At 44.4% G+C, this 21,204-nt stretch overlaps 1 protein-coding gene across 1 annotated transcript; it reads left to right on the forward strand.

Moving 5' to 3' along the window:
* The first annotated feature begins 621 nt into the window (after positions 1–621).
* On the forward strand, positions 622–17,222 carry fut7 (fucosyltransferase 7). The gene is made up of 3 exons (XM_007900354.2): positions 622–785; positions 3,770–4,950; positions 17,210–17,222. The coding sequence occupies exon 2, from the start codon at positions 3,913–3,915 to the stop codon at positions 4,930–4,932; it is 1,020 nt and encodes a 339-aa protein (XP_007898545.1). The 5' UTR covers positions 622–785; positions 3,770–3,912; the 3' UTR covers positions 4,933–4,950; positions 17,210–17,222.
* The last annotated feature ends 3,982 nt before the right edge of the window (positions 17,223–21,204 follow it).

The following is a 21,204-nucleotide window of genomic DNA, read 5'->3' on the forward strand; positions in this document are numbered from 1 at the left end:
CTGTTTTCGGATGTTGCTGACTACAAATTAACCTCTGATCAAACTGATGGCAGAACCCACTGCCTTAGATGAGTTCAGATGTTTTGATAGATGAGGGTTTGAACCCATGAACTTCAGGCCATTGTGGCAAGACTTTATCCACTAAATCACTAGTGAAAGCTCTATAACTTGCTTAAATTACTTCTCTTAATGCAATGGCGAGGTTGTTTTGTTCCAGTCCCCCCTGTGGTCAAAGCTGCTCTGCAAATACTCGAGAAAAAACAAGAAGCTCTTGCATTTCTGTCGCACCTTCCGCATCAATCTCTCTCAAAGCCACTTTACAGTGATTAATGTGAAGCGAAGAGACTGCACAAGAGTTGACAGGCTACCTACCAGGTGCCCTCGTGGGATTTTATCCTGAAAAATACTTGAAGTGTGTCCATTCCCATCACTGCAAAGCGCTCCGAGACTTTACCCGACAGGAAGGGTGCAAGTTGTTGCAGCTGGAGTTATTGGCGCTGCAAATTGTTGTTGTTGTTGTTGTTGTATGATTACGATGGAGCTGGAGTCCATAATAATAATCCTTGCATTTGATACAGCCCCTGATCGCGTCTTCGAGACGTCAAACAATGCAACACAATAAACAACGAGAGATCGTCGCAGTGCAACGATGCGAGCGTATGAACACCGACTCTAGATTTCTGGCTTGTCATTGTGCGAAGCGATACAGCAGATGTCAGATGGACCGAGATGAAGGGAGGCGAGAGGGGAAAGAAGAGAAATCTTCTCTTTCTTCAAATTGCAAGGTACAGTTTGGTTTTCATACTCTTTCCTGAAATAAATGTTGCATGTTTGCACCAGACCCTCTTTGCATCTCTCCGGGTTCCGGGTCAAAGATTATCACTGGACGTGCAAAGGTGCAAAGATGGACTTGGGGGCATATTAAAAATCCTAAGCAGATTGTCCAAAGTTTCAGGTCGGCTGATGGAAGGCAGGCCAATCGGCCGGCAGGGGGCGCAGTTGTATAGAAGGCAACGGCTCAATTTTATGGCCAAAACAAAGTGACAGAACTCGATGGGGTGCAACAACAAAATGACATTTGCCTAGCGCCTTTCACGTGGGGAGGACGTCCCAAGGCGCTGTGCAAAGGCTAAGGGGTGAATCGAAGGGAGCTTTGAAGAAGTGATGAGAAATAATAACAATAATCCCCAAGCCTTGGCTCTTGCCAACCTGCGCCTAATACTTTCCAGAATCAGGTAAGCAAGGTCTATAGATTCCATTGCACGTTCCATTCCAACAACCGAGCTCTGGAATTTTCACGTGTAGTTGGGACGCACCTTGGGATGTCCTCCCGACGTGAAAGGCGCTATACAAATGTGATTTGTGTTGTATTATATATATATGCTTGGAATTCTCAGTTTGGTTTGGATAATCTTAAGCAGGGTGAAGGGTTTCCACGTGCGTCAAACACCCAGCTGACTAAAAGAGAATAATTGCTAAAACTGGTCCGTGTCTCAAAGCTCTTCCTGTTTGTTCAGCCAATGCCATGGAAGAAAAATAGCTGCCATCTGTTTTTAAACCGAATCGGAATTTTGCTTTGTATGGACGCCTTTTGTTCTCGACGTCCGACACTTCAACCGCAAACTGAATTGTAACAGAAAAGAGGGGCGAACACAACCGAACAAAGCAGCCAGCTGCAGCGCGCAGTATCCCTGAGGAGGAAATACCCAACAAGCTCTCGATTTACGTGATTTATGTAACACTTCCGAGTGTCTTTCACCCACATGGTGGGTGAAATATATTCTGCGAAGCACCTTGCGGCGTCTGATAAGGCGCTTTATCAAATGCAAGGATTATTATTATTTATTATTAGAATTTGGCAATTTTTTAAACGCAAGCTCCGAAGCTTTCGAAGTCGGTTTCCTGACGTTCTAAAAAGGACCCACTTGAGTCCGGTGTCCCAGATGTAACCACCCTTCCCTGCATCCTTCCAACATGCTCCAGTCGTTAATTACAACAGCAACAACTTGCATGTATATAGCGCTCTTCATGCGACAGTGGGGGGCGGTGGGGGGTGGGGGTTGAACTCTGGGTAATTGCTCTTTGGGTAAAGAAGATTCCCTGGTATCCGTCCTGAAATGGCAATCCATGATTGTCTGTGGGACACTCCTGTGTGCAATTGGTCACCATGTTTCGCCCACAACATATACAGCCACTTAACCATATATTCTGTGAAGCGCTTTGAGACGTCTCAAAGATGCGAGAAGGTGCTGATTCGAACGCAAGCATTATTATTATATAGCGCCTTATCACGCCTTCGAGACGTCTTCGAGAAAGCGCTTCACAGAATATTCACAGTAAAATGAATCGACTGTATATTTTGTGGGCGAAACACGGCAGCCAATTGCCCACAGCAGTGTCCCACAAACAGATATGGATTGAGTGACCAATTTACATTAAAAAAATTATTTATTACTCCCGGAAAAGCGACCCGTCAATCAAATCGAATTCCTAGGGTTACGATCTTGCGTTTTATCGGCATTAAACTGAATTTGCCAGCTGTAGCGCTTTAAAGATATTACGCGAAACATGTAGCCACTCGGTTCCGAGATGAATTAGAGAACTGCAAGGAGGGATGTCACAATTATCACATCGCATGTCACGCAGTCTCTCCTGAGAATTGGTAGGTGTGAGTTACTCTTGTGAAAGGATGCAAGTCACCTCACTTCCTGGAACAAACGTATTTGCTGAATCTGCATCACTTAACTCGAGATTGAGATAAATATCAAAACTGTATGCTGGAAAAACCAATGCTTCGAAAATGCTACCGATTCAGTGATTCCACTCAGTGGCCCCACCCAACTCTCTAGACCTTCCTCCACTGCCATCTCCTCACCAGAAGCTGTCACTTGGCCATACTTCACATCTGTTGTGAGGCTCGTGCCCAGTTAAATTGCACGTAACCGTAATAGTGGAGTCCTGAAGCTCTGTGGTTAGAGCACTCGCCTCGCAAGCAAGAGGAACTGGGTTCGACTCTCGGCCAGGGCGAAACCTTAGGCAAGTTTTCTTTCTTCACGCACCTGTTTATCCAGCAGTAAGTAGGAACCCTGTAGCTAGTCAATTGACAGATCGCTTTTCCAGAGGTAATAATCCTTTCAAAAAAAAATCAAAAACATAATAATAATTTGGTCACTCAATCCACGTCTGTTTGTGGGACACTGCTGTGTGCAATTGGCTGCCGCGTTTCGCCCACAAAATATACACTACACTTTACAGTATATTCTGCGAAGCAGTTTGAGACGTCTCCACGATGTGAAAAGGCGCTGTATCAAATGCAAGGATTATTATTATTATTCCCATAAATACTCGTCATTTTGTCCCGACTTTCATTTAAAAGATGAAAGAACAGTATAAGTGTTAAATACCTTCCATTATGCATAAAATGCATCATAAAACAGAGTACTAATCAGCTTAACAGAATCAGATGGTTAAAGTATTAGAATGACTACACCTATGTAGTTCACAGTAGCAGAGTCCGTGTATTACTTTAAAGCAAGAGGAAAATGGGGAAAGAATTCCCACACAAAATCATTCCATGATGGTATTGCTGGAATTAGATTTTTTTTAAGATGAAGTGGCTTTTCAACGCATGATATTGGTTAATATTTTACTTCTTTCGCTAATCATCGATGAAAATCAGAAGGGACCAAAAAAAAAGTCATGCAGTTCATGAAGCAACAGCCTTTGAAATACTGACATGCTTCCTTTTCCGTTTCCGCTTGTTAAATAGTTGCTTCACGCCTAGCAAGAGACTTTGAAGCCAAGAGCACTAAGAGCACAAGCGGGCAGCAGAATCTTTCACAGAGGCAGATGAAGTTCGGAAGGTTTTTTTTTGCCCTACTTCGATTGCTTCTTGGCTCAGCCAACTAACTCATGGCACTCTGCTCTGACTTTCTGCCCAAAAAATGCAAGAAGCTGACAGCGCTGTTGGTAACCGGGTGTTTTCTGTATTTAATAATCATAAACTCGAATTTCCGCAACACAGACCCTCTGATCATATTGGTGTGGCACTGGCCTTTCCGCGCCACTGTCAATCTGAGCACCAACGTGTGCCTGGATTTGTACGGGATCGGCAACTGCATCCTGACGCAGAACAAGTCTCTGTTTGAGCGGGCGGACGTGCTTGTCGTTCACCACTGGGATGTCCGAGGCAGGAATTCCGATTTACCTCAAAAGGCGAGACCTCCCCACCAGAAGTGGCTGTGGGTCAATTTGGAATCACCGTCAAACACACAAAACGTCCATCGGCTCAATGGGCTCTTCAACTGGACCATGACCTACAAGACCGATTCTGACATCTTCCTACCTTACGGAGAACTTGTGAGAAACAGCAAAACGGCCCAATTTTCCATCCCGAAGAAATCTAAACCAGTGACGTGGGTGGTCAGTAACTACCACAGGAATAACTGGCGGGCGGAATACCATGCCAGCCTGTCCAAGTACATTGAGATAGACGTATACGGAAGGGCAAATAATAAGCCGATTTCTAAGGAGATGCTGCTTCCGACAATCTCTCAATACGCGTTTTACGAGGCTTTCGAAAATTCAGTGCATAAAGACTACATCACTGAGAAGCTGTGGCGAAATGCTTACTTAGCTGGTTCTGTGCCTGTCGTATTGGGGCCACCTAGAGACAATTACGAAAAGTTTGTGCCTTCGGACTCCTTCATTCATGTGAATGACTTTGTTTCGGAAAAGGAACTGGCCAACTTTCTGACCAGTTTGTGGAAAAACCAAAGCCACTACGCGCAGTACTTCAACTGGAGAAGAAAATACTCCATCAAGATGACCACAGACTGGAAAGAGAGATTTTGTAAGATTTGCACTAAGTTTCACAGCCTTCCTCAGTCACAGATTTATTACGATTTAAATGGCTGGTTTGAAGCAGAGTGACATGACTTTGTCCGCCTTGTAAGTTTGTTTAAATAGTTTTTAAACGCTACAAGTTTCATATATATATAATATTATATTATATATATTCTCCAATAAATTGTTACTTTGCCCTAATCTTTTAAGCCTTCGTCATTTGGTTCTACTGCCTTTTTCCTCGTTGCAGTGCAGATTCTCTCTCATATATTTTTTTTCGGGGGGTTGGGGGTGGTGGGTTGGCGTGCAGGTAATTTCTGAAACTTCCTATGTGTCAGTGAAATTTAATCCTCGATTGTGTAGGCGCAAGGAAGGCGTCCCACTCTCAATCAAATTGTGGCTATCTCTGCTCGAACTGAGCGAGAGCAAAATCGGCATTGAAATGTGTCGCCAATTCCAGTCTAATCTGATCTTTTTGAGCAAGAGAGGTAGTGCTGACGTACAACTTGTATTTATATAGTACCCTTCACCCGGGGTAGTGTCCCGGAGTGCTGGCCATTGCTCTCAGAATCAATGGGGTTTTTCCCCATTTCTTTCACTTCTGTTGAGGCTGACAGAAAGAAACTAATCGTTGGTTTATGTGGGAGGAAATCACAGCACCAAAATACTAATTGTGATCCAACATTCACGCGCATACACACACGCACATGTGTCCCAACAGGTGTTTCAGGCTCGTGATCATAATAATAGTCATAATAATCCTTGCATTTGATACAGCGCCTTATCACGTCGTTGAGACGTCCCAAGATACTTCACAGAATATACTGTAAGGTGAACTGACTGTGCATTTTGTGGGCGAAACGAGACAGCCAATTGTGCACAGCAGTGTCCCACAAGCAGTCATGAAGTGAATGATCAAATTATTATTATTACTTTCTTGGGGGATGGATTATTACAATAATTCTTAAGTTTTATTATTACATCTAGCCTCGACTATGCCAACTCCCTGCTTGTCGGCCTTCCCAACTCTTCCCTCCACAAGTTGCAGATCAACCAGAACTCTGTAGCTCGTGTCCTCTCCCGCACCAGGCTCCGTGACCCCGTCACCCCCACCCGGCTTCACTGGCTCCCTGTCCCCCAAAGGATAGAGTTCAAAATCCTCGTCCTCGCTTTCAAAGCCCTCCACGGCCTTGCTCCTTCCTACCTCTGTGACCCGCTAACGCCATATCAACCTCTCCACTCAGCAGTCTCTGCTCCTAAGCGTTGGAACTCAATCCCTACCCCTCTACTTCCCTACCTCTCCCTTCACCTTGCAGGTGGTTCAAGCTAGTGATCATAACAATAATCATAATAATGATCATAATAATCCTTGCATTTGATGCAGCGCCGTATCACGTCGTTGAGACGACCCAAAACGCTCCCTACCCCCAGTTCGGGTTCAAATCCCTGACTGTCCAGTCCCTTGGGACGTCCTCCTGATATGAAAGGCGCTTGAGCCGGTGGAGTGGTGGGGGGGGGGGTGGGTGGGAGAGTGCTAAATTGGGCTGAGCTGCATTCAGAATTGATTATTTATTATAACACTAATCATTCTTTCATACAGTGCAGCCCTTTAATATCAGGAGGACATCTCTGTCAGCCCATCTGTAAAGCTGGATTTGCTGTGTATTTGTAGGTGAAACCGCAGTCAATTTTCAACAGAACAATGTCTTACAAACAGTCATGAAGCGAATGGCAAATTTTATCCAGGTCCTGTGTCAGGACCCCTACTACCCACAAATATACAGGCAATTCACTTTACAGTATAATCTCTAAAGTGCTTTGAGACGTCTAGAAGACATGAAAAGCACTATATCAAATGCAAGGATTATTATTATAACAACAAGATTACATTTGTATAGCGCCTTTCACGTCGGGAGGACGTCCCAAAGCGCTGGACAGAGTACAGCATTTCAGACCTGAGCTGGGGTCGGGGGCGGGTGGGGTGAGAAGGGAGGGGAACAGGGGTTGGCCGATGGCATGGTCGAAGAGGAGAGTCTTGAGATGAGACTTGAAGGAGGCTAAGGAGGGGGCGAGGCGGAGTGACTGGGGAATGGAATTCCAGAGGTTGGGGGCAGAGTGGCTGAAGGCTCTCCCGCCAGTGGTAGGGCAGGTGGGTCGGGGGATGAGGAGCAGCCAGAGCCGGCTGAGCAGAGGGTACAGGGGGGTTAGTAGAGGATTAGGAGGTCGTAGAGGAAAGGTGGGGCGAGGCCATGGAGGGCTTTGTAGGCGAGGACCAGGATCTTGAACTGGATCCTCTGAAGGACAGGGAGCCAATGGAGTTGGGCGAGAGTGGGGGAGATGGGGGTCACGGAGTTTGGTGCGGAAGAGAAAACGGACTGCAGAGTTCTGGATTATCTGCAGCTGTGGGGGGCGGTGTTGGGACCTTTGACGTCCACCCGAATAGGCAGACGGGACCTTGGTTTAAATGTTTCATTCCAAATGATTTATGCTTGAATAGATAAGTTGTGCTCATATAAGATAAGTTCCTGTGCTTTTTTTCCCTCCCCAACCCCAACATGAAGGTAATGGAAGCACCTAACAAGCAGAACAAGTTTAACATTGTTTTATTGCCAACACATAATCCAGTTGTACATTACTTTTTTTTAAGTTACATTCAAAGCTGATTAAATTGTACGTGGCCAACCACTCTGAACCACTTCTCTCCGGCTGCTCATTACATCCCTGTTCTGAACCAGATGGGGAACGGAGCGGGAGAAGAGAGGAAGAGAACGAAAAAAAAAGGAACAACAATAAAATCTCTAAACTAAAATAATCTGTGACTGACAGGTATTCCAGAAGGAGGAACTTGGTGGGTTTTCGCCTTCCTAGCCTAAAGGGAGGCAAAGCCACTTGTTACCCTATCCACTGAGGTTACGGATACTGGTTTCGCAACTCGTTTTGATGAGCAGAGTTTACTTTTTTTAAAAAAAGAATACAAGGAACGTAAATTACGATCCTGTGCTGACTACCAATATAGCTCATTACTTGTGTGAGTTTTTAAACTGCTCTCTTCGAGGTCAAGTACTTTCGTTTCTTCAATTGTCAACGCAAGTGGAAATGTCAAAATCATTAACTGCAGAGGCAACTCAGACTCACATGTATTGCCGTGAAATCATGCTGACTGTTTAATGTTAAAGCAACAATCAACCAACTTCTTACACAGCCAGCAACCCACAGCTCGTGTTCTGTTGAGTGAATCGGTTAAACGTGACCTTGGAGCGAGAACCTTGACTGATTTGACTGCTTCTCCGGCTGAGATTAGTTAAATCAACAGAGGGGAGATCAACAAAACACAAAACACGGCAGATGCTGGAATCTGAAACAAAAACCAGAGAGAGCCGGGAAAACTCAGCAGGTCAGGCAGTATCTACAGAGAAAGGAAAGGGAGTCGACATTTCGGGTCCATGACCTTTCGTCAGAGATGGGAGATCAAACTTGCCTGCGTAAAACTGATGCCAAATGGTGCCTGTACTCTCTAAGACAATCAGTGCAACAGAAATCCTCATATTCGTTGGTATTCGCACACTTACCATTTCATTTCTCTGCTCACTTTTCTAATGCACGTGTATGGTTAAACAACGAGATCTGAGAATGGAGTGTAAGTGTGTGTGTGAATGAGATCTGAGACACATCAGTTGTGAGGAACAGTTAACTTTTCTTTGTGCATTTATGTAGAATATAAGGAGTCCTGTAGCTCAGTGGTTAGAGCACTCGCTTTGCAAGCGAGACACCTGGGCTCAATTCCCGGCAGAGGGCGAAACCTTGGGCAAGTTTCCTTACTCCACACAGAGCCCTAATAATAATGCCTCCAAAACAAAACAATGATAAATTGGTCATTTCAATCCGCGACTGTTTGTGGGGACGCTGCTGTGTGCAATTGGCTGCCGCGTTTCGCCCACAAATATACAGTCAATTCACTTTACAGCATATCCTGTGAAGCGCTTTGTGACATTAAGAAGGAGTGAAAAGTGTTATATCAAATGCAAGAATTATTATTATTATTATAATTACGATCAGAGAAATAACCTATAATTCCTGAACAAGGAATTGTAAAGAGGGAGTGGAGCGAGTGAATGAAGTCCCATTTATACGTTAATTACAACGTTTAGAAGGTGAAAAGGGTTTCAAGACAATTCTACTGCTCACTGGCATCTTGTTAGTTTAACACCAAAACCACTCTGATACATTACCGAGAATGGTGCGAAATAAAACTGTTTAAGACATAGACACATTGGGGTAAGATTTCCGTTAAACTTTACACATTGTTCCATCAGTGATGCAGGACTATAATCACAAATTATTGAGTTAGAAGGTTGCGGTTTCGTGTGTTGCTTCCCTTGTCTTGCTCCCCCCTACCTCTGCGACCTCTTCGCCCCCTACTATTCTGCTCGCTCCCTCCGCTCAGCAAGCTCCGGCCTGCTTCACGTCCCCCGCTTTGCTCGCCCCACTATTGGCGGGCAGACCTTCTGCCACTCTGCCCCCACCCTCTGGAAGTCCATCCCGTAGTCCCTCCGCCTCGCCCCCTCGCTTGCCTCCTTGGAGACCCATCTCCCTGCTTCCCACCCCCCCAATACTGACCCCCAGCTCGTACCCGAAACTCTGACAGTTCAACGCCTTGGGCCGTCCTCCCGACATGAAAGCCACTATCCAAATGTAATTTCATCGTTGTTGTTCCACACTGGAAGATTTGGAGCTCGTGGTCGAGGCTGACTGTCACTCCACTGCATTGACAAAGGACAAATGAGACATTAAACGGAGTTTCTTTCGGTTGGATGTTAACGAATTCGTACCACGGCTCTGTCTCCTGTGTACCAGCCTACAAAATACACAGTCAATCCACTTTACAATCAATATATTTTGTGAAGCACTTTGAGACGTCTCAACAACATGAGATTATTATTATTATTATTAAGGGTTATTATCATTAACCATCAAGCCTCCACATAAGATTGATCAATTTGTGAGACGTTGCTTTGCACAAAATTGTAACCGCGATCACTACAGTCACTACACTGTCGCAGAAAACTCTATAAAGCGTTTTGAAACATTAACCCGAAAATTGATTTTTTTTTTACCCACTTATCGTTAGGGAAATTCATTCTAAACCTAATCTCCAGGTCTTGCCCATCATTTGCAAGCGAGAGACCTGGGTTTGATTCCTGACAGGTCGAAACCTTGGGCAAGTTTCCTTATTCCACATACCTGATAATAATCCCTCAAGAAGAAAAAACAATAATAAATTGGTCACTTCAATCCACGATTGTTTGTGGGACGCTGCTGTGCGCAATTGGCTGCCGCGTTTCGCCCGCAAATACACAGTCAATTCACTTTACCATATATTCCTCCCGACGTGAAAAGCGCTATATCAAATGCAAGGATTCTGTTTATCATTGCTAAAAGGCGAAAGCAAATGACTTACAAAATCCCCAAAATGTTGGCGCATACTTAATGAGCAGCTGGAGAGAAGTGGTTTCAGAATGGTTGACCATGTACAATTTAATCAGCTTTGAATGTAAGAAAATGTACCATACACCCAGATTATGCGTTGGCAATAAAACAATGTTAAATTTGTTCTGCTTAGGTGCTTCCATTACCTTTATTACCTGGGGGGGGGATTAGAAAAGCACAGTACCACTGGAATCAATCTGATTTTATCCGATCACGACTTATCTATCCAAGCACAAATCCTTTGGAATTAAACATTAAACCAAGGCACGAGACCTAGGTAAAATTTGCCATTCACTTCACAGCCGTTTGTCCAAAATGACTGCACGTTCACCCACAAATATACAGTAAATCCAGTGACACGCTTTGAGACGTCCTCCTGACACGAAAGAGCTATACCATATGCAAGTACGATTAGGGTTATAAGAAATAATCAAATCCGAATGCAGCTTAGTACAACTTCTAGCACGCATAGGTCACCAATGTGTCTGGAAAGACGAAGGAATGAAAGCCTTTCAGAGAAGGGTTTGTTGGAAGTGGAAGAAGAAATTGGTGCAAAAAACACCCACATTTTTTCCACAAAATGTTTTTTCCAGTTTCAAATAATTGAAGATATCGCCAATTTGCCACTGAGAAGGTCCAGCACCTGATTAATTTTAAAAGATGAAATCACTTGAAAGCTACTTCATCCATAACCTTGAACTCCTAACCCGCCCCACCCCCCACTGCCTCGAACCAACTCCATTTTCAACCTTACTTTGCGGTCACTCTCCCTCTGCCCTCTCCCTCGCTTTGGCATCCGACTCAGACTTCGTGAAGCAATCCAAAACCTTATCCTGTGTGGAGGGCGCTATAATAATTGCCATTGTAAAACCGTCGGGATGGTCTTTTCCATTGCATCAGTGCAGTCAAAATCCTACTCTGTGGAAGCCTGACCTTGTTCATTCATTTTAAGATTGCAAATGAATTATTGGATCCAAAATGAGTAGTTTAATTCAAGATTTTAAAGCCCGTTCTGCAATCAATGGCCCTTTTCTTTTGTAATCAAACACACTTGAAACTTACACAATCACACTAGCAGATGTTACAAGTGGATTTAAAAATTAGGAAATGACAAAATGTAATAAGCTGTCACTCGTTCAGTGCAGCTTCGATATGTTTTTTTTGCACCAAGGGAGAGGATCAAAAACAGCGTTAGGTACTGTAGTCGCTAGATTTCCTGCTTTTCGACAAAGACACACACTGTGAACGTTGAAAAGTGTCACCTTTCCTTCATTCAACAGAACAATGAGTAACATCTCAGCGACTCCAAGCTTTTACACCTCATGCGAAAATTGAAACTTTAAAAAAAAAACTTGAGCTCTTACACTTTTTTGGGGTTAAAAATGAATCGAGATAGAAAACGTATACACGGTTCGCATCCCGCAAAGGAAAAAGACAAGCAAACTGTCGGGCTGAGCCTTTCAGCAACTGTGAATCACAGTTTTGCAATGATTGTGCTTTTCTCTGAAATCGTTTTGGAATGAATTACTCAGCGACAGGTCTAGGGCAGGGAATGAGACATTTTGAAAAGGTAGTTTGTGTCTAGCATAGCGCAATATAAAACGACAAAAACAGGTATAGGTATGACACAACCATTTCCTTTCTGCGGATAAAATTGTTTGCTGGTAATTAACTTCTGCCGAATGGAATTGTTGAACGGATGGCTTTACCCTGACGTGCAGAAAGAGCAGGACAAAGTCAAACCTTCTGGGTTAGTCTGAACAAAATTCTGTGACTAGGAAACGATGTAATGGTTTGCAGTGTAACGTGCAATGACAGTGTGTTTTACAGGCGAATAAAACAGACGTCTCGCAAACAGCCACAAAGTGAATCAGCAAATCTGCTTGGGGGAATTGGCATCTTTAATAATGATAATAATCCTTGCATTTGATAGAGCGCTTTTCACGTAAATAGGCTGCCAGTACCTTGGTTTAATATTTTGTTCAATGCAGCCTCCCACGCACCCCCCCGCCCCCCCACTTCAGTGCTACACCAGTGTGTCCTGATATAGGGCTTGAATTTACAACCTCCTAACCTAGAGGCGAGAGGGCTACCAACTGAGCCAGCCTGACAGAAACGGAGCCTGGCTGACACTGACGCACTCGCACTCATTTCGTGCTGTTGTGCATTAATATACACATATGCGCTTTGAATCGCATCAAGTGAAACCGATCGCTGTTTTATAAGTAATATCATTTTGTTTCAGTTCATAAGATTCCCACCACTCTTACCACGGGACCCTTCCAATCCACTACAGTTATTAGTAAACTGTACCTATCAAGGAGAAATCAGATGCAGCTGAAATCGGAAAAAAAATGTATAGTTGACCAAGCAGATCTCAGTTCCCTCAAAGACTTCCCTTTCTCTGGTTTCTTCAAATCTTGGCCGGCTCAAATTTTTTCTTCTTTTTTTTCTCTCCGCCCTCCACGCAGAATAATTTTTTTTTTAAAAAGCCTTTCCCTGGTTGAGAGGATACATTTAAAGTGCGCTGGATTGACCTACCATACCCAGTACGGTGCTCCGTTGTAATACCCCGCTGCTCTGCGTACCTACCCAGGCTTTGTAAAGTGCTCAGCGACATTAACGTGCGTGCAGGATCCTACATAAATTCAACCCGATGTCTCCCCAGCAAAGGCTTGGGGACCCCAGAGTGTGCGTAGGGGGTCTGCTGGAGACTGACCCGTTAAAAAGGCATGGCTTGCCATTGACATCGCTATCCGTTAAACACATTTTCATCAACAGGGTTACACAGAGTATTATTGCGATTGAGATCTTTCCTGGATGCAATAATAGAAGGTTACGCTGGTAGGCGTAGTTGAGGAGGGGGTAGGAAGGAGGCTCAGGTGGAGCATAAACACAGGCATAGACCAGTGGGGCGAACGGCCTGTTTCTGTGCTGTATATCCTAAGTAATAAGCAAAAAGGTACATCTCCTTGTTTTTAAATGGGTGGAGCCTTACCAGCCACAAAGCAAAAAACCTCTGTTTTGTGCTTCACACATTTGACTACATCAATACCACAATCTGCTCCAGATCGAAATCTTCACGAAACAAAACACCTTTGGCTACCCAAGCACGTTTGGCAAATGTTATTCAGTGTTATTCCAGTCCACCGAGTGTCACTGGAAGGGTAGGGCGCAGGTTACAAGGCGTAGTGGGTTGAAAAGGTCACGTCATTTCATTGAACTTGAAAGCGCACTCAGCAGTGAAAAAAATATATCCTTACAAGTTCAATAAAAAGGTTAGCAATTTCAGGGACATCAAGTTTGAAATAAAACTTCAAGTTCGGAAACTTGTGCATCCATCCAAAATGAAGCTTGCTCAAAACAGTAACCCTCCTCCCCGTTTATTATTTGTTTCGGAGTTTCTGTGTGCCGATGCTGGTGAATTGAACATTTTGTTTTTTTTCTGAAATCTCGTGTCAGTGTTGACGAGTGTTCACAATGTCATGGAACTGACCAAGGTTATTCAGCAGAATCATAAAGCACAGACAGGCCTTCCAACCCATAGAGTCTGACCTTTTCTTCCACCTAATCTGGAGTCCTGTAGTTCAGTGGTGAGAGCACTTGCCTCGCAAGCGAGAGACCTGGGTTCGATTCCCAGCAGGGCAAAACCTTGGGCAAGTTTCCTTACTCATAATAATCCCTCAAGAAAAGAAAACAATAGTAAAATTGTTCACTTCAATCCACGGCTGTTTGTGGGACGCTGCTGTGCGCAAATGGCTGCCGGCATTTCACCCACAAAATATACAGTCAGTTCACTTTAGAGTATATTCTGTGAAGCGTTTTGAGACGTCTAGAAGACGTGAAAAGCGCTACATCAAATTCAAGGATTATTATTATTATCATAATTATATAATCTAATCCCATTGATAGCAACAACACAAACGTGATTGACCAATTGGCCTCCAACTGTACTTTTTTTTAATATAACACAAAGATTATCCATGCCATTTGGGACTGACTCTATTGCAGACGAGCAAAATAATGTGGATGATTGGACGTAATGCAAAATACAAATTGGTGGAAATACAAAATGAGTGAAAGTATAATTAAGGATTATGCTTTCACTAATGCCAGCCTATCTCTTTCTCTGCCACTCTGAACCTTATGACTCTCTCTGTCTTTCTCTGACAAAATATTAACTGTAGGCAAAAATATAAATCCCTCCCATTTGCTCTCATGGCTTCAAATCCCACGTTGGGACTTTGGAGTTGATAGTCTAGACTGACATGCCAGTGTAGTGCAAGGCTAGAGAGGTTCCGTCAAAGCTAAGTCCTGTCAACTGATTCAGGTGAACGTCAAAGAACCCATGAAACTACTCAAAGAGAGAAGGGAGTGTCTCTCTCTCTCTTCTCTCTCTGTGTCCTGGCCGAGAATCTATAGTTTAAAAAAATTGATCGTTCACAAATGCAAGGATTACCCCGTTATCATTCCACAACACCAACCCTACCTTCCTCCCCATGACAACCACAACCTGCATTTATAAGGCGCCCTTCATATAGGGTGGGATCTCAGAGCGCTTGACAGTGGCAGAGCCGGTTGCAAAGCCAGCGGGAGGAAGGCGAGGTGGTGACCGTAAGCCTGGTCGGAGAGGAAGGTCTTCAGGCACGACCTGAAGATGGGGATGGAGGGAGCAAGGCAGAGGGATGGAGGGAGTGTTCCAGAGTTTCGGGGTGCAGTGGCTTAAAGTGCGGTCGCCGATGGTGTAACGGAGGGCACGAGGGATAAGGAGGAGGCCAGAGCCAGCCAAGTGGAGTTTCATGACAGGAGCAAGCTGTTTGTTAATTAAGTTACTTGTCCAACCTTAACCAGCTGCCCTCACAAAGCGAGTTCAGTTTGTACAGAGGGAAATTGTGCAGAGGGAAATTGCAGGAAAGCTAAGTACATTTTGTACTTGATCATTTACCTCGCTCCAAGTAAATATTGTGAAACTAATCGGTATTTGTGGCCGATTTCAAATTAACTTTTATTTCAAAATAAAAGTGTAGGTCTCCTCAATAAGAAAAATGTCCTTCCAGCTTGCCAGCACCTACTCCAATTAAAAAAGAAAGCTGGCTTCAAAATGTAAGGCTGCATTAAGAATTTGCATCCATAAAATGATCTAAAAGATTAAGACTAGGTGAGTCCATTATACCTACTCAAGTCAGTACAAGTAGATCAGCTACAGAAATCTACAAGGACAGAGCCTGGATAACCAGCAAAAACAACAACTTGCATTGACATAGTGCCCTTCACGCCGGGTAGCATCCGAGAGCGCTTAACGATGGCGGAGTCTGACCCCGAAACAACATATAAGGTGGGGGTGGGTGTTCCTTTAAAGGATCAGCTGCATAAGAGAAGAAGAAATGCTCGTAGGGGAATAAACGTTTTCCAGTTTATTCTCTCTGGATATTTCCTGCCACCTCCAGTATCAACTAACTTGCTCCTTAAAAGGTATTTGCTGCTTACTGCCAGAACCTTTGGAGGAATGCAAGGGTGATGCCAAACGGACCTAGTTCAGAAGTTCCATTTCAGCTTGACAATGTTTTTAAAACACGCAGGTATTTTATGCTTTTTGGCAAACTTCCCCCCCCCCACACGCACACACACACAAATCAGCGCACCCCACAAATCAGAACTCGCATCTCAATCCCAAGCCTTTTCAGGTAGCCAGTCCACCACAATTTCCAGGCTTCCTTCCTCTTTACATCCCATCATTTCCTCACCTACCAAAAAGTATCTTTTTTTTTAATGCCACAACCCACTCCATGTCTGTGGTTCCCTGAGGCAGCCCATCCCACATCTTTCTGAACCTTAGTATAAAGATTTTGTTTCAAGGTTTAGCTCTTACGTTAAGATGCAGCCCTCTCCGGCCTGGGATTCTCTAACTCACCGAGAGAGAAACTCAATTTGAGCAGGTCCCAGTAAGTCACAGTTAATTGTACTTATTAAGCATTTGAGTGTTAATGGTTTGAAGCTACAGCTGGAGGAATAAGGTACAGATTAACACGAGGTCCCAGCCCTGGTCGATATCCATGGTTGATCAACAAATAGACAAGCTAGAGCTCTTCAGTCTTGACCAATGGGACCTTGTAGAGCTGTGTACAATTTTAAACGGGATTGAAAAAGTAAACTCACAATAGGTTTGGATGCATCAGGACAGAATAACGAGAGGGCACAAAGGTTGAGAGTCAGAAAAGGATAATTTCAAGTTGGGCAGCAGGAAGTTTTCTTAACTCACGGGGTGATTAATGACTCAAACAAGTCACCAGAAAGGGTGGTTAAGGCCAGGAAGCAGTTTGAAATAAACAGCTTGATGATGTATGATGGGTTGTCAGTTGGGTTGGGTATGCTGGAAAGACGAGATAGAATGGTTAACACTTTGTGGCTGTTTGTTGGATTTTGCTGGGTGCAAGTTAGCTGCAGTGTTGGCCTACAAAATACACAATCACTACACCTCTTCATCAGAACCAATCTCATGGCATTGGGATTCTTGCTGAAAATACCAGTGAAGTCGTCTATATGTTTTACATGAGATTAAAAATTTACCTACAAAAGTTATTCTGGACTATAAACTTAAAGTCCCACCTCGGGTATTGAAACCACAACCTTATGACTCAGAGCCATGAGTGCTGCCAACTGTACCAGGCTGCTAACACCCTACACCAACATTTTTAGTCAAGCAAAGCAGATCAGCAATTAGAATAGCACAGATAACCGGCCGATGAGGTTTTGCAACGGCGGCATTTGCAAAGTGAAAAATCAATATTCTTGCAACATACTCAAGAAAAAGATGTTTTTGCTCAGTTTACGATCAGTTTCTTATTTCTTAATGTCTGCCTTTCCTCACTTCCTCTAGATCACCGTTTGCTTCAAATACTGATGAACAAATCACTCTCTTCCTAAGTCAATGAACCAGACTCATTTGATGTTGCATCAGAAAGTCTAACAAGGGTTTACATTTATATTATAAGAATGATAATCCTTGTTTTGGGGAAAGCACCTTTGCATCACCCCAGTCCTCTCCAGGCTCCACTGGCTCCCTGGCCCTCAGCAGATCAACTTCAAGTTCCTCGACTTCACCTATAAATCCCTTCATGCCCTAGAAACTCCCTATCACTGCGATTTTCTCCTTCCTCATTCCACTGCTCGCCCTCTCCGCTCAGTTAACTTGGGCTTGCTGATATTCCCTTTGACTTACGATTGATGTCTGAACTCTCACATGCAGCACCCCTAATATCTGGAACTTCAAATACCACCTCTCTCCATTTGTCTGTAAACCCTAAAAGCTTTCTGCCTCTCTCATCGTCCGTCCCATCATTGCAAAGCACTCCGGGACATCCAATGTGAAAGTTGCTCTATAAATAAAGTTGTTGTCATTGTCGTTTTAATGACAGGTGAATAATCCAGCATCTCACAGGCGACAAACGAGAATATCTTTGCTTTGATTCTTCACATGAAAAAACAAAGCCCAAGCAAACCAAAAACACAAGGTCAAAATAATATTTTAGTATCCTGCGATCTGTCAACCTGCTGCAAGACAATATCTCGTCTATTCTGGGTTCGGAATCTATTTGTGATATGTTAAACACTTCTGTTTTACATCGATTTCCTTTCTTAAGTGGTTAGCTAACAGCTGCTTTACAGCTTCAGTTGACCAATAAATCTGATGGCTTTGTCTTCTTCTCAATATAAGACCAGGTGCATCATTAAATGCTACACCAAATACCTTCTGTGCGAGGCACTTGTAAACTGCTTCCCCTTCTCTCCTGGAATTGGCAAATAAAATGCCTGTTCAGTTGGTCGTTAAAGATCCCATGGCACTGCACGAAAAGAGAAGGGAGTGTCCCCTGATGTCCTGGCCAACAATCCCCTTCCAAATATCTTTTTTTTAAAAATGGGAGTCACTCACTCCACGGTTGTTTGTGGGACACTGCTGTGCCCAATTAGCTGCAGCATTTCGCCCGCAAAATGCAAAGTCAATCCACTTGACAGCATATTCTGTGAAGCGCTTTGAGACGTCTCAATGACGTGATATGGCGCTATATCAAGCGCAAGGATTATTATTATGTATTATTATTTTAATCAACTGCACAATACAGTTGAGTTCAGCCTTTCCGTAATGCCTGGTGCCACATGTACTTGTTCATACGTTTGGGGCAGGGATCATTGTTCTCCTTTAGAAATTATTATTCTTATTATTATCTTTGTATTTTGCTATGGTATCTTTCATGGTCTTCTCAAAGCACTTCAGGGGATTTACTGTGAAGTGCAGTGACTGTGTATTTTGTAGGCGAATCCTGCATCCAAATTGCACACAGCAAAGTCCACCAAAATAGCAATTTGGTTTAATGTCTCACCTGGGACATACACATGGACTCGCAAGGATTGTGGTACTGCTATAAAAATCACTCTGTCCTTCAGAAGTTAATCATCTTTGGTGACTTTGGGAAGACCGGCTCCAACTGGGCTAAGCTAAATATTTAACATGGGTCAATGGTACAGTTGTGTGTGTCACACTGGAACCAAACTGCAAATAAAACACAACTCACAATAACAGCACTGACATTTCCTGCAGCAAGTTTAGTGGTTTGGTAACCAGTAAATTAGTTGTGATGTCCTCATCTGGCAAGTCACAGAAATTCGACAAAAAAACACCAAAGCAGGGAACAAAATTCTGAAGACATAGATATGAGAGGCAGACAGAGATCAGAGGCATTAACAAGTGAAATCAAATACCAGCGACAAACTGACAGGATACTAGATGTTTTCGCAAAGTACCAATATTTCCTAAGATCAAAGAGCTACATTTGCACAAGAGTTTAGGAGACGGTGTCTGGGTTTAAACAAATAAAAAGCAAACCCACAACCTCGCCTTTTACTGAATACTGAATGTTTGTGCACGGACAGTGAAATTGACAACCTAAATAGTGACCAACTCTGCCTTCTGATAGAGCGGGCAAAAATCTTGCAATCAGAGCTAAAAATTAAGAGATCCCTTCACAGGAGGATTGTGACAATGTGAATCCACTGCCTCCAAAGGACTTACCAATTATCAACAACGACTTATCAATTGGAATGGTTAAAAAATGGAGATCGATAATCACTTGGATAAGCGAGGGACATGGAGAAAAGGCAGGCAAATGGGATTTAAAGATCTGCCGTTATTTATTGGATAAACTTGTGTTCGTATGCTCCTTGCAATTTCACATCTGAAATCTCACAGGCGTTGAAAGACACAGAGCAGACAGGGTGCGATGCTGAACCTGTGAAAATGAGTCACTGTGCAGCTTAACTGAAAGATTTTTCAAGCATTTCACTGTGTTGCAAGTATTATTGGCAAGGAAAGTGTCAGGCTTCAAAGCTACCACACACACAAACAGAAGTGGCTGGGAACACTCAGCCGGTCAGTCAGCATCTATGGAGAAAGGAAAGCGAATCAAAGTTTCGGATCCAGACCCTTCGTCAGGGACCTTTCGTTTAGTTCTAACAAAGGGTCGTGGACCCAAAAGTAACGTCTCAAAGCGCTTCACACGTTATACTGTCATGTGAATCGACTGTATATTTTGTGGACGAAACGCGGCAGGCAATTGTGTGCAGTGTTCCGAGGACAATATCACTGAGTGAGACCGTGTAAATATTAAAGAGGAAAGGACCAAGGACAGAGCTCTGGGGAACGCCACATGTGACGGTGCCAGGGCTGGCGATGAAGGTGAAGGCGTTGGTGAACTCGAAAGTGGGCAATACGAAAAGGGCATCTCTGCTCATAGACCCCTCGCTTCTGGTTGAATGCAGGAAGCCTCGGGCCAGCTTCACAGGTCTCGAAGCCCTTCATTTTCCAGGTGTCTGCGGTACAATCTACAAACAACATGTTGCCCCCAAAGAGCAGCAACTGCTCCTCAGTCGAAAAGTAACACCCACGTCAAAACCTTTGATAGACAAGGTGATACAGATCAACGTGGTTGGGCGAGAGGGGTGGAGCAGTGATCTGCAGGCATCAACCAGCTTGCGGTGTGCAGACCAGGTGTCTGCAGCACTGTGTTTGAGCTGAGCCCTGGACTAAGCACTCCAGGACCACCTCCCAGCGTGAAGGAACGCTATATAAACGCAAGCGTTGCCGTTGTTGAGGGTGTGCCACACTGAGCCGCAGTGCAGCTGGCACTCGGGAGAGGGAATCAGAAATCTTTCGATCGCTATTCACTGCCAATCACCCACCTGACAAGACCGAATGGGCGCCTGCACTAACGGTCGGGAGACGAGGAGGGTGGGGAGGGGGGTCAGCGCGGTCATGCGGAGGGAGAGGCTGAGGGAGGAAATAACGGAGAGCGAAGTCAGCAGAGTAAGACCAGGGGGGTGGTTAAGCGAAGGTTGAAGTCGCCCAGGATGAGGAGGCGTTCGGAGCAGAGGGAGAGGGAAGATAGGAGGGTGGAGATGTCGGGGATGAAGGTGGGGGAGGGCTTGAGGGGGAGATTAGGTAAGGAGAATTTTGAGGGAAAGGTCGGAGGGGTGATAAAAGACAAAGTGCTCAAGAGGAAGGTTCCAGAGGAGTAAGAGAATAAGCCGAGCGGGGACCAGGAGATGAGAGCCACTCCGCCACCAGGGCAGTTAGGTCGAGGGGTATGCTTGCCCCACCATAGGCAGGTGGACCTTCTGCCACTCTGCCCCCACCCTCTGGATGTCCATCCCGCAGTCCCTCCGCCTCGCCCCCTCCCTTGTCTCCTTCAAGATCCACCTCTTCAACCGTGCTTTCGATCTCCCTGCTTCCCACACCCCCGATCCCGACTCCAAGCTCGGGTCCGAAATTCTTGACCTTCCAGCGCATGGGGACATCCTCTCGACCTGAAAGGCGCTTTG

This window comes from Callorhinchus milii, unplaced genomic scaffold (assembly GCF_018977255.1).
Source record: "Callorhinchus milii isolate IMCB2004 unplaced genomic scaffold, IMCB_Cmil_1.0 Scaffold8, whole genome shotgun sequence".
NCBI classification, from domain to species: domain Eukaryota; kingdom Metazoa; phylum Chordata; class Chondrichthyes; order Chimaeriformes; family Callorhinchidae; genus Callorhinchus; species Callorhinchus milii.

Excerpts from the sequence above, each read along its gene's own strand:
- fut7 (XM_007900354.2), top strand. The coding sequence starts at position 3,913 with ATGGCACTCTGCTCTGACTTTCTGCCCAAAAAATGCAAGAAGCTGACA.